The sequence below is a fragment of the Dipodomys merriami genome, unplaced genomic scaffold (assembly GCF_024711535.1).
Source record: "Dipodomys merriami isolate MVZ:Mamm:240054 unplaced genomic scaffold, mDipMer1.0.p SCAF_62, whole genome shotgun sequence".
NCBI lineage: Eukaryota > Metazoa > Chordata > Mammalia > Rodentia > Heteromyidae > Dipodomys > Dipodomys merriami.
Window position 1 is genome coordinate 6,124,762 of NW_027206202.1, and position 12,938 is coordinate 6,137,699.

The 12,938-nt window shown below is 46.6% G+C and overlaps 1 protein-coding gene across 2 annotated transcripts in view; it reads right to left on the minus strand.

Annotated features, from left to right (window-relative positions):
* The window catches only part of Vwa3a (von Willebrand factor A domain containing 3A), a 62,624-nt gene that overhangs the window by 27,465 nt on the left and 22,221 nt on the right, over window positions 1-12,938 (minus strand). For both annotated transcript variants that reach the window (XM_070004363.1, XM_070004364.1), the window contains exons 11-18: window positions 12,402-12,510; window positions 11,525-11,590; window positions 9,906-10,031; window positions 9,488-9,623; window positions 9,055-9,158; window positions 6,741-6,821; window positions 5,547-5,641; window positions 3,420-3,539 (exon numbers count right to left, since the gene is read on the minus strand). In XM_070004363.1, the coding sequence (XP_069860464.1) occupies window positions 3,420-3,539; window positions 5,547-5,641; window positions 6,741-6,821; window positions 9,055-9,158; window positions 9,488-9,623; window positions 9,906-10,031; window positions 11,525-11,590; window positions 12,402-12,510 (837 nt within the window). The remainder of the gene's footprint in view (window positions 1-3,419; window positions 3,540-5,546; window positions 5,642-6,740; window positions 6,822-9,054; window positions 9,159-9,487; window positions 9,624-9,905; window positions 10,032-11,524; window positions 11,591-12,401; window positions 12,511-12,938) is intronic.

Here is a 12,938-nt window from a genome sequence, read left to right on the forward strand (position 1 = left end):
AGAGTGCTTGCCTAGCACGCATGAAGCCCTGGGTTCAATTCCTCAGTACCACATACACGGAAAAAGCTGAAAGTGGCGCTATGGTTCAAGTGGCAGAGTGCTAGCCTTGAGCAAAAGAAGCTCAGGGACAGTGCCCAGGCCCTGAGTTCAAGCGCTAGGGCTGGCAAAAAAGAGAGAAAAGTTAAAAAAAAAAAAAAAAAAAAAAGGTAAGAGTCTCACAGTCTTTTCTGTCCAGGCTGGCTTGGAACCACAGACCTCAGATCTCATCTTCTTGAGTAGTTAGGATTACAGGTATGAACACCGATACCCAGTATCCTCTTTCCTTTTTTGTTTTGCAAGATGTGACTCCATTTCCTCACAACACCTTTTTCTCTGTGGTTTCCCGGTAACCATTCATTCCTGGATCCTCTCCCGCCCCTTTGACTCCTCCTTTCCTGGCTTCTTTAGGCCATTCCCTTCCTCTACCCATTCTTCAGTAGTGATGTTTTCCAAGGGCTGCCTGTGGCTATCTTCTCCTTCACATCACCTCTGGAGGAGAGGGTGCATTGCACGGTCTAGGCATGATGACGTAGGCATTGTCCCCTTTTGAGGATCACCAGACCCAACATCCTCTGTTGATAGTGTATGTTTGTGGTAGCACTGGGATTTCCAAGTTTGTATTTAAACCATCTTCTCTCCACCCCTCCCCCATCCTGCAGCCAAAGCAGTGACCCCCTTCTGTACCCTCAGCTCCCCAGCATCTCTCTCCTGCACCCCTTTTCAGGATGAGCCTCTTCAGTTCATCCTTACATCACTGCTTTGTGCATTCCAAGATGAGTATCTGATCACATTACAACCTTGCTTAAAATTCTGCAAGGTTGCTGGGTTCTGGTGGCTCATGACTGTAATCCTAGCTACTCAGGAGGCTGAGATGTGAGGATTGGGAAGAAAAGTCCATGAGATTCATCTCAAATTAACTACCAAAAAGCCAGAAGTGGAGGTGTGGCTTGAGTGGTAGAATGCTAGCCTTAAGTAAAAAAGCCAAATGAGCTAAGTGCCAATGGCTCAGGCCTGTAATCTTAGCTACTCAGGAGGCTGAGATCTGAGGATTGTGATTTGAAGCCAGCCCAGACAGGAAAGTCTGTGAGACTCTTAACTATAATTAGCCATTAAAAAAGCTGGAAGCAAAGCTGTGGCTCACATGGTAGAGTGCTAGTCTTGAGCACAAAGCTTAGGGACAGCACTCAGGCACTGAGTTCAAGCCCCAGGACCAGCATCAAAAAAAGAGGGAAAACAAAAGAAAAGAAAATTCCATGAGACTCATCTATAATTACCAATCATAGAGCCAGAAGTGGGAGGTGTGATTGCCAGCCTTGAGTGAAAAAAACGAACAAGCTAGGCACTAGGGACTCAGGCCTGTAATCCTAGCTACTCTTGAGGCTGAGATCTGAGGATAATGTTTTGAAATTAGCTCAGGTAAGGAAGTCCATGAGACTCTTATCTCCAATAAACTTAAAAAGTTGGAAGTGGAGCTGTGGCTGGAATGGTAGAGAGCTAGCCTTGAGCAAAAAAGCTCAAGATCAGCACCCAAGCCCTGAGGTCAAGCCCCAGTACACACACACACACACACACACACACACACACACACACACACACACACACACACACACACACACACACACACACACACACACACACACACACACACGTGCGCATGCATATACATACACAACCAAGAGAGCAAGTCTCAGTATTAGTATACATTAAAAAAAAAATCCTATAAAGCATCATAGTACTGTATAGGAAATGCCAGAGCAAAGGTAACACATATCCTTCATCAACTAATGGGCTTTGGTCATGTAAATCTCCTCTCTTACATACATCCTCATACTGAACTGCCTTGAGGGCCCCTGAAGACCCATCATGCCTCATTCCTTGTTGTGTGTGTGTGCTGGTACTGGGGCTGGATCTCAGGGCCTGGGCGCTATCCCTTGGCTTTTCTGCTCAAGGCTGTCACTCTGCCACTTGAGCCACAATTCCACTTCCAGCTTTTTGATGGTTAATTGGAGGTAAGCTGCTCATGAACTTTCCTCTCTAGGCTGGTTTCTTACCATGATCATCAGATCTCAGCCTCCCGAGTAGTTAGGATTACAGGCATGAGCCAGCAGCTCCCAGCTTAAAAATATCTAATACTAACTACTTAATAGGTTTAGGCCAAGTTCTATTTGGTATGAAACTAAGTAAAAATGTCCACCTTAAGTGGGTTTCTCTTCTCTGTCTTCCCTAATTAGTTGAGATGATATCCAATCTAAAAGCCTATAAATAATTTTTAAATTAAATAAACTTTTGTGATAGATTTATGGTCATATGCATAATATAATTTAAAAACCATATAACATATACAGTAATATGTAAAATCATATATAAAATGTAATTTTAAAATAATATATGCAGAGCTGGGAAGGTGGCTCAGTGGTAGAGCGCTTGCCTTGCATACATGAGGCCCTGGGTTCGATTCCTCAGCACCACATAAACAGAAAAAGCCGGAAGTGGTGGTGTGGCTCAAGTGGTAGAGTGCTAGCTTTGAGCTGAAGAGCTGAGGGACAGCGCCCAGGCCCAGATTTCAGGCCCCACAACTGGACCCCCCCCAAAAAAAAAACCCCAAATAATATATGCAGTAATTTATAAAAACATATAGTACAGCCCAGTACTGGTGGTTCATGCCTGTAGTCCTAGCTATTCAGGAGGATGAGATCTGAGGCATAGTCCAAAGCCAACCTAGATAGAACAGTCTGTGAGATTCTTCTCTCCAATTAATCACCCAAAAGCTGGAAGCAGAGGTATGGCTTAAGTGGTATAGTGCTAGCCTTGAGCAAAAAAGCCAAGCAAGAACTTGAGGGCCTGGATTCAAGTCCTGGTAAATGGCATGCACATAAAAATCTTTATAGTTTAAAAATTAGATAGATAGATAGATACATGCATACATACATACATAGAATGTAAACGTATATATCTTCAATTTTTATTTAAATTTAGAAATGAGAATCCCAGATGGTTGAAATTTTGTGGTCTGCTAGACCACTCTAAATGCTCAAGACTCAGGCCTGGCTGAAGCCATCTTTTTGTTTATTTGCTTGGAAGCCAAATGGGGCAATGGGCTGAGTTACATTATCCTAGCTGATAGAGTACTGTGTTTTGGGGCCACTTAACTACCTTCACCCCAGCGAGACACTCTTGCTATCACTTAATTATTCAATGGCCCAAACAAGATCACCTCAATCAGATAAAGTGATTGGCCTTCTTGGACTGCTGGGTGGGTGGGATGTCAGTATCTGTGGTCTGCCTACCTTGGGGTTAGCCACAGCCCAGCCCAGCCCAGCCCAGCAGGTGTTGGATCCCTCGGTCCCTCCCCGCCCCACCGGAAGCTCAGGAGCACCTACGCAATGAGGTTGAAGCAGTCCTTATTGGACAGCTGCTCCTCCAGCAGCAGCCGCAGTGAGTGCTGGATATGAATAATGTACATGGAATTGGTCACCGAGACGTCCAGCAGTATCACCACCCTAAAACAGAAACACAAGCTTCAAGCGGAGAACTGAATCGCTCAGATAACCTTCATTTCGTTCCATTTTACTATTTAAAGTGTTTTCCAGGGACTGGGGTGGAGGGTGTGGGGGTAGATTTTTACAGGCCAAATTTACAGCTGGCCAAATCTTTAATTTGGTGGTGGTGGTGGTGGGGTCTAAGGTCAACAGTAGACTATAGAGGGGGTTGTGGCACATTCTGGCCCAGGAACTTTCTATAATGGAATGAAGACTTGTGGCGGAGACCTGGCTTAACAGCTGGGTATAGGCACATTATGATTGTGTGTGTGTGTGTGTGTGTGTGTGTGTGTGTGTGTGTGTGTGTGTGTGTGTGTGTGTGTGTGTGTGTGTGTGTGTGTGTGTGTGTGTGTGCTGGTACTGGGGTTTGAACTCATGATCTAAGCACTGTCCTTTAGCTTTTATTTTGCTGCAGGTAATAACTTTATCACTTGAGTCACACCTCCACTCTGGCTTTGTGTGTATATGCTGGTCCTGGGGCTTTAACTCAGGGTCTGGGCCAGGGCATTATCCTTAATCTTTCTTTTCCCCCTCTAGGCTACTAGTCTACCTCTTGAGCCACAGCTCCAGTTGTGGCTTTTTAGTGATTAACTGGGTAAGAATCTCATAGGCTTTCCTGCCTGGGCTGGCTTTGAACCTCCATCTTCAGATCTCAGCCTCCTGACTAAGCTGGAATTAGATGAGACCCATCACACCTGGCTACTTCTGGCCTTTTGACTTTTCTGACTGGGCAGGTTTTGAATTTTCAACCCTCAGAGCTCAACCTTGTAAGTAGCTAGGATTACAGGGGTGAGCCACCAGCGCCCAGCTCTCATTTTTATCTTTAAGTTCTCCTGCCCCAGATCCAGCCAGCCCTATTCTGTCTCCCTCTAATTTTACTACTTTAAATCTCCTCTCTATATTCTCTGTTCCTCTCTGTCTCTCTCTCTCTCTCTCTCTCATATTGTGTGCTGGTCCTGAGGCTTGAACTCAGGGCCCTGGGTGCTGTCCCTGAGCTTCTTTTGCTCAAGGCTAGCACTCTACCCCTTGAACCAGACCCCCACTTTCAGGCTAGCTTTGAACCACAATCCTCAGATCTCAGTCTCCTGAGTAATTAGGATTGTAGGTGTAAGCTATCAGCACCCAGCTCCAGTCTCAGTTTGAGAGTTGTCTCATTCTACTTATCATCTATTACCTCTTCCTTCAACTGTGACCTCATTTTCCTTTAGGAAACACCTCTGTCTCTATCAGTCCATTTGAGCTGGGTAAAGCTGACCCCAAGCCAGGCTTCAGGGCTGGGCATTTGGCCCTGGACAATCAGAGCATTGCGTCTCCCTGGCTAGAGAGCTATGGTAGTAAAAAGTAGTTCTCAGGCTGTAGTCAGCCACCATGTCATCCTGAGGGAAGGACCTACCTGCAGACAAAGCACTCAGAGAAGTAAGCAGAGCTAAAAGACGGATTCCTGACATGGCTGAAGTCAGGCTCCAGACATGACTGAAGACAGCCATCAAATCTGTCCGAAGGCTAGCCACCCGTGGCTCACGCCTGTAATCCTGGCTACTCAGGAGGTTGAGATCTGAGGATCACAGTTCAAAGCCAGCCCAAGCAGAAAAGTCCCCATGAAACTCTTATCTCCAATTAACCACTTAAATATTGGAAGTGGGGGTATGGCTCAAGAGGTAGAGTACCAGCCTTGAACAAAAAAGCTAAGGGAAAGTATGCAGGCCCTGAGTCCAAGCCCCAGTACCAGCACCAAAGGGGAAAATGAAAAGAATCCTGAGTGACATGCTGACGACTCTGAAGGTGACAATAATGATGGCAATGGCCTGTCCTCTCTTTCCTCTATAGTTATTATTCTGTTCAGAGGCTGTTGATCTCTACTCCCCACCAAGCAGTGGTGTATGTGGCTGCCAACAGGGAATCATGAGTGGATAATCCTTGGGTCTTCCTGCAGACCCATGGAGGAAGGAGCCGTCTTGGAGAAGGTACCTTTTTTCACAGAGGGTGCCCCAAATTCTTCTGCTGGCCAGGGAGAGCCACTCGACCCGCCTCTCGTACATGCGTACAGCTCTACCAAGCTGCTTCTGAAGAATAGGAACCATCAGGAGTCATTGTTGCTGTGACACATACACACACACACACACACACACACACACACACACACATGTCCTGGGCCTTGAACTCAGGGGGTGGGCACTGTCCTCGAGTTGTTTTGTTTTGTTTTTTCCCTCAAGGCTAGTGCCTTACCACTTGAGCCACAGCTCTACTTCTGGCTGTTTTTGGTAGTTAATTGGAGATAAAAGTCTCAAAGAAAGAAGTATGCTGGTGGCCCATGTCTGTAATCCTAGCTACTCAGGAGACTGAGATCTGAGGATCATGGTTTGAAGCCAGCCCAGGCAAGAAAGTCCATGAGACTTTCCAATTAACCACCAGAAAACTGGTGGAGCTGTGGCTCAATGTGGTAGAGTACTAGTCGTGAGCTAAAGAGCTCAGGGACGGAGCCCAGGCCCTGAGTTCAAGCTCCATGGCTGACAAAATAGTCTCAAAGGCTGGAGATAAGAGCCAACCCTGGAGGCTGGGCACGGGTGGCTCACACCTGTAATTCTAGCTACTCAGGAGGCTGAGATCTGAGGATCATGGTTTAAAGCCAGCCCCGGCAGGAAAGTCTGTGAGTCTCCTATCTCCAATAAAGCCCTAGAAAACCAGAAGTGGCGCTGTGGCTCAAACGGTAGAGTGCTTGCCTTAAACCGAAGAGTGCAAGGACAGCGCCCAAGCCCAGAGTTCAAGCCCCATGACCACCAAAAAAAAAAAAAAAATAGCCAACCCTGGGTGACTCCGAACCACAATCCTTAGATCTCAGCCTCCTGAAGGTCATTGTTCTAAGGGGAACAGCTCAGAGGGAGGGACAGAGGGGCAGACACTCCAGTGGGCTTGCAGAATGGCCATGTCATATGCCTGGGTGCCCAAACAGAAGACACGTCTGCCTATTCTTCTATGTCATGAGCAGTTCTGCCATGAGACTAGGAAAGGGAGGGTCATATGTGAGTATCCAGTACTCTACTAAGGCAGGTGCTTGTGAAGCTCGGAGACTCTAACAGGGTATCAATCAATGGCTTGGCACCACCACAGCCCTTAGTCCATTCCTGCACCCCATATTCCAGATGAATGGCATCCATCCCTCACCTGGTATTCATAGAGGAAGGGCGGGTCCACGTGGATATTTTTCACTGTCCCATCATGCCATTCAAATTGTACCATTGCCTTCTGAGTTCAGGGTTGAGCAGGACAGGAAGCAGGTGACCAGAGGCACATATGGAGAAGGAGCAAAAGTTTAGATTAATTAGTTAATTGCATTTGTGCTGGTACTGGACCTTGAACTCAGGTCTTCATGCTCTTGCTCAGCTTTTTCCTTCTAGACTGGTGTGTTCTACCATTTGAACCACAGCTCCACTTCTGGCTCTTTCTTTCTGGCTCTTAATTGGAAATAAGAGGCTCACAAACATTTCTGCCCTGGCTGTTTTGGAACTGTGATCCTCAGATCTCAGCCTTCTGAGTAGCTAGGACTACAGGCATGAGCCATTAGCACCTGGATCCTAAGGGTTTTTTGTTTGTTTGTTTTGTTTTAGTCACTGGCTTTTTGCCTTAAGATGCATGGGAGAGAAACAGGCTCAGAGCACATCCAGGGTTGGATTTCCTTATCCCCAGCCTCTCCCGCAGTGTGTCATTGACTTGTGTGAAGCCTATAGCAGGCTACCTTTGGGAAATGGATCCACTGAATGAAGCATGACTGACAGCAAGTCTAGCTCCTTCCTGGGAGCCACCTCTGAGCCCCTCCCCTCAAGGCCTTATGATATGGTTAGGGGTGGAGGTAATAAAGCGGAGTCATACTAGCCACTGCTTCCTGATGCTGAGAAGCCAGCAAGGCCCACAGGGACGCAGGATTCCAATGTATCCATTCCTGTTCTTCCATTTGCCAGCAAGCTTCCATCTCATCTACCCACTGATGGAGCCATCCAGCTGCCACTCCTCTTGCTTGCCTTTCCATAGAACTTTCTATTTATCTAGTAACCTTCCTTCAACTTCTTCCATCCTTTCATTTTGTATGTGGGGGGGGGGGCGAGGGGGAACTGGGCACTGTCCCTAGGCTTTTTTGTTCAAGGCTTGCAGCTCCATTTACAATTTAACTTTTACTCTCATAATTTTGTCTTTATCCCTTTCTATTATCCATCTTTCCATCTTCCCTTCCATCTTTCTTTCTTTTTTTTTGGGTCCGGTTGTGGGGTTTGAACTCTGGGCCTAGGCGCTGTCCCTCAGCTCTTCAGCTCAAGGATAGCACTCTACCACTTGAGCTACTGCACCACTTCCGGCTTTTTTCTTTTTGCTTATGTGGTGCTGAGGAATCAAACCCAGGGCCTCAGGCATGCAAGGCAAGCGCTCTACCACTGAGCCACCTTCCCAGCCCTCCCTTCCATCTTTCTATCTGTTCATATATACATCCATCCACCCATCCATCCATCCATCCATCCACCTTCATTCTCACTCATTCTTCAATGTTTCTACCATCTCTCATTCTTTTCTTTTTCCTACCTCCCTTCCATCTGTTTACATATCCTTTCTTCCATCCTCCATCTATCCTGACCTATCTTCAGTTTCATTTATTCAACATTTCTATCCACCTGTCATTGCTTCCTTCTTTTTTATTTTTCCTTTCCTCTCTTCATTTCTATCCATCCATCCACCTACATTTCTATTTATCAATCAGCATTCCCATCTGTCCATCCATCCATTCATACATACATGCATACCTCTACCTTATCATCCATCCACCCACCCACCCACCCATCTATATTTCCATTCATTTATCAATATTTCCATTCATTCACCCATCCATAATTCCCACCCTCTCTTCCTCCCATCTACCCACTCATCCACTCAGCCATCCAGTATGCATTCATTGACTGCTTCTGTGCAGCAGACATGGGGGGATACAGAGTTGAAGAGAACCTTTTCTCTTGGAGGACTCACACTTGGGCAATATGCTCACTGCATGAGCCTACTGTTGGGTAATCATAGATGTCTGTGTTAGGCAGAGCAAGGACATAATATCAACTATGTCTTACCTGAGTGGGCTGGAGGAAACTTTGGAGGTACTGTGCTGCCTAATATATTCCCTCTTGCCTCATTGACTACCTTTCATTTCCAGGTCTTTGAAAACCAGCTATTAGAGTAGATTTTTTGTTTGTTTTTGTTTTGGTGCTATATATCAAACCCGGGCCTTGTGCATGCTAAGTGGCACTGGTACTGAACCCCATCTCTAACTCTGTACATTTGATTTGATGAATTCTTGAGTCCTGAGTGGTGATTCTGCATCCTGCCAGGCTTTCGGGCCCACATTAACTTGGTTCTGCCTTATGATTGTCTCAGCCTGTACTCACATAAGGCTATGTGCAAAGCAGCCCTGCCGATGGTAGGAGAGAACTGTGACTATAAATTTTACCTGGTGGATAGTTGATGATACTGTTTTCTGGAGGATGGGCACAAATTCTTCTACAGGAGAGAATGCGTTGGGGGCCAGCACCTGATAAAGGCTCAACTTCTTGGCTGAAAATAAACAAAGAAAGAAAGAAACAGTGTGTTGGGCACTGGTGGCTTACGCCTGTAATCCTAGCTATTCAGGAGGCTGAGATCTAGGATCAAGGTTCGAAACCAGCCTGGGCAGGAAAGTTTATGAGACTCTTATTTCCACTGATGGAACCGTTGAGCAAATGTTGAACAAAAAAAGTTAAGGGATAGTACCCAGGCCCCAAGCCCTAGTACCTGAAGAAAAAAAATAGTGGAATTCAGGCATTGGCTAAGAAGCCCCCAAAGGTTCCAGTCTTTTTAGTTGGCCTACCTGTTGTCCTGGGAATCATCCCTCCTTCAGGATTTACCTTTCAGACCATTGACCTTGAGCCATTCTGCAGAGGTCTTGTCCAAGTTTGGGAATTCAATTGTGAGAGGAGCTTCATGCTTTGGGGGTTTAGGCAAAAGACTTGTGAGGTGTCCTTTTGCAATCTCGGTGGAGATCTAAATTAAGTTAGAAAACTCTCATTACAGAATATCATAGAGCTAGCAAGTTCTCTGCCACACACCCAGTCTTTTCCCCCCATCAACCTTATCCCTTTCTCTGAAGATTTCTGGAATTTCCAGAGAGGTTGACAGATTCCTCTCTAATGTCTCTCCTACACGAAGCCACGTGGGCTTGATCTAGCCTAGTCTCTCCTTGTCCACAGGTGTAAAGTGAAGAACTGAGGTTAAATCTCCAAGTCCTGTGGCAGGGAACAGAAAGGCCCTTCACACACCATCTACCTGCTTCATGACACAGGCCAGCTCCTCGCAGGGACCGCTCTGGCGCAGGGCTTGCACATGGCTCAGGAGGCTTTGGGCCTTCTGAATTTCTTCCAGGAGCTCATTCACATCCTGACTAGTGTAGAGCTGAAAAGTGGGGGGAGAGGGAGATCAATGAACCTACAGAAATCATTTGGCTATAACAGCAATGGCCAAAGCCAGAAAGAGCAAACAGCTAAGTTAATTCCTACAGGTGAGGGGCAATCTGTTCAAACCCAAGGTCAGAAACTGGGATCTGATGTGCTAGAAAGAGCTTGCAAATAGAATATATGTTGTTCTTTTTTTTTGGATATGTATGCCAGTACTAGGGATTGAACTCCTGAGTTCCTGAGTGCTGTCCCTTAGCTTTTTCATTCAAGGTTAGCTCTCTCCCAGTTGAGCCACAGCTCCACTTCTGGCTTTGTTTTGGGGAGGGGACGCTGGTAATTGAAAATAAGAGCTTCCTGCACTTTCCTGCTTGGCTGATTTTCAACCACAATCCTCAGATCTCCACCGTCTGAGTAGTTAGGATTAAAGGCATGAGACACTGGTACCGGGCTTTTTAACTTTTTATTGTTTTATTTATCACTCATGGATCTTGAACTCAGGGCCTGGGTGCTATCCCTGAGCTTTTTTGCTCAAGGCTAGTGCTCTGTCATTTGAGCCACAGATCTACTTCCAGTTTTCTGGTGGTTCATTGGAGACAAAAGTCTCATGGACTTTTTTGCCCAGGCTGCTTTGAACCATGATCCTCAGGTCTCAGACCTACTAAGTAGCTAGAATGACAGGTATGAGCCACCAGCGCCTGACTTAAACATTTTATTTCTTTAAATTTGTATTGTTTTCCTCAACTAGTTGTACAAAGGGGTTTTCATTCAACCTGCCATTTGTTTTACACACAATGCATCTTGATCAGAGTCGCCCTCAAGTCCCCAAGTTCAGTTTTCACCTATGTACATTGAGTATTATTATGGCTGTATTCACCACCTATCTTTGTGGGGTTTTTGGGTCACTATGTATATCCCAGATTGGGCTTGAACATGTCATCCTCCTGTCTTAGTCTCCTGACCAGTGGGATTACAGGTGTAAACCACCACACTTGGCATGATTGAATCCTTAATCTGTCAAAAGATCTGCACATTTGCTGTTACTTCCACAGGGAAGAAACATGGGGGTCAATGATATTTAGCTGTCAGTGAAGACAAAGACATAGCAGATGATTTCATCTGAAGTGGATGGGCTCATTATGTCCTATTTGTGGGTCCCTCGCAGTAATAGGAACTCCATCTTGGGGAGACAATTGTTTCATACTTGAGGCTGCAGTGGGCACAGAGGCAGCTTGGGTCTGTAGCATGCCAACTGGGTAGTGACTGAGGATTCCCCAACAAGGCAATGGGAGGCCTTTAGACTCCCAAGCTTACGGTCAACTCGTGGCCACTGTCTTCAACCTATCCTGGGCCTTCCCATCACATCATTGTAATCTGACTTTACCTGTGCCCATGTCTTGAGCGTGAGATGGGGGAGGAAGGAGGAAGCAGGTGTAGGGCATGGTTTGTTCCAGCCCAGCAGGCAGAGGGCCAGAGTGTTGGCTGAGGGCTTACCTCCGTCTCGGGACTGTAGCTATGGTAGTAGCCCCCCAGTGCTTCTGTGAGGCTCTTCAGGATAGCCTGTGGGGACAGTGACAGAGTCGGCCTTACTAAGGGCACACCTACATTCCACCAGCTCCCAACTCTCCAAGGCTCCCCATTTCCCCCACAGAATTGGTGCTGGAAAGGCAGGTCCTGTCCTGCATGGAGCTCTTTCTTTCTTTCTTTCTTTCATTCCTTCTTTCTTTCTTAATTTCTCTTTTTTCCTTCCTTCCTTCCTTCCTTCCTTCCTTCCTTCCTTCCTTCCTTCCTTCCTTCTTTCCTTCCTTCCTTTTTTGTCAGTGGTTGGGTTTGAATTCTGGGCCTGGGCACTGTCTCTCAGCTCTTCAGCCCAAGGCTAGCGCTCTACCACTTGAGCCACAGCACCACTTCCAGTTTTCTGAGTGATTTATTGGAGATAAGAGTCTCACAGACTTTCCCTGCCCAGTCTGGCTTTGAACCACAATCCTCAGACCTCAGCCTCCTGAGTAGCTAGGATTACAGGTGTAAGCCACCGGTGCCCGGCATTTCTTTCTTTGTTTTTTTCTCTTTTGTGCTTGTCCTGGGGCTTGAATTCAGGATCTGGCATGCTGTCTCTGAGCTTTTTTGCTCTACTGTTTGAACCACAGCCCCACTTCAGGATTCTGGGAGGTTTATCGGAGGTAAGAATCTCACAGACATTCCTGCCCGGACTGGCTTTGAACCACAATTCTCAGATCTCAGCCTCCTGAGTAGCTTGGGTGACAGATGTGAGCCACCAACACCTGGCATCTGCCTGGAGTTTTAAAGGCCCACCCATCCAGTTCCCTGTTGCCACATCCAAGGGAAACCTGGGAGGGCGTCCGGCACTTACCGTGGGCACCTGATCATCACATCTGTAGGTGATGATGTGGATGAAGATGTCCCGCCCTGCGGAGGACTGCTGGATATAATCACACAGGATTTCAGAAGGCTGATCTGGACTGGGAAGAGGAGAGGAGAGAAGTGAGCTTCCCACTTTGAGAACATTCCAGAGCAAACTGCTAATTCCCAGGGAATAGCTATTGATTCCTAGCTGGCTCTATAGGTCCCAGGTAACCTGTGTAAAACACAGGGCTCGGGGACTACAGGTGTGGCTGCTGCAGAAAAGTGTCTATGCTCCATCCTTATCTCTTGTGTGTGTCAAGTTATGCTTGGTGATTGCTTCTAGAATAAAAATTTTGCCCGGCACTAAGTGCTTCTACAATCCCAGCAACTCAAGAGACTGAGATCTAAAGATCACAGTGTGATGACAGCTCCGGTAGGAAACTTCATGAGAGTCTTATTTCCAATTAATCACCAAAAAGCTGGAAGTGGCCAAATACCAGTGGCTCACGCCTCTAATCCTAGCTACTCAGGAAGCTGATATCTG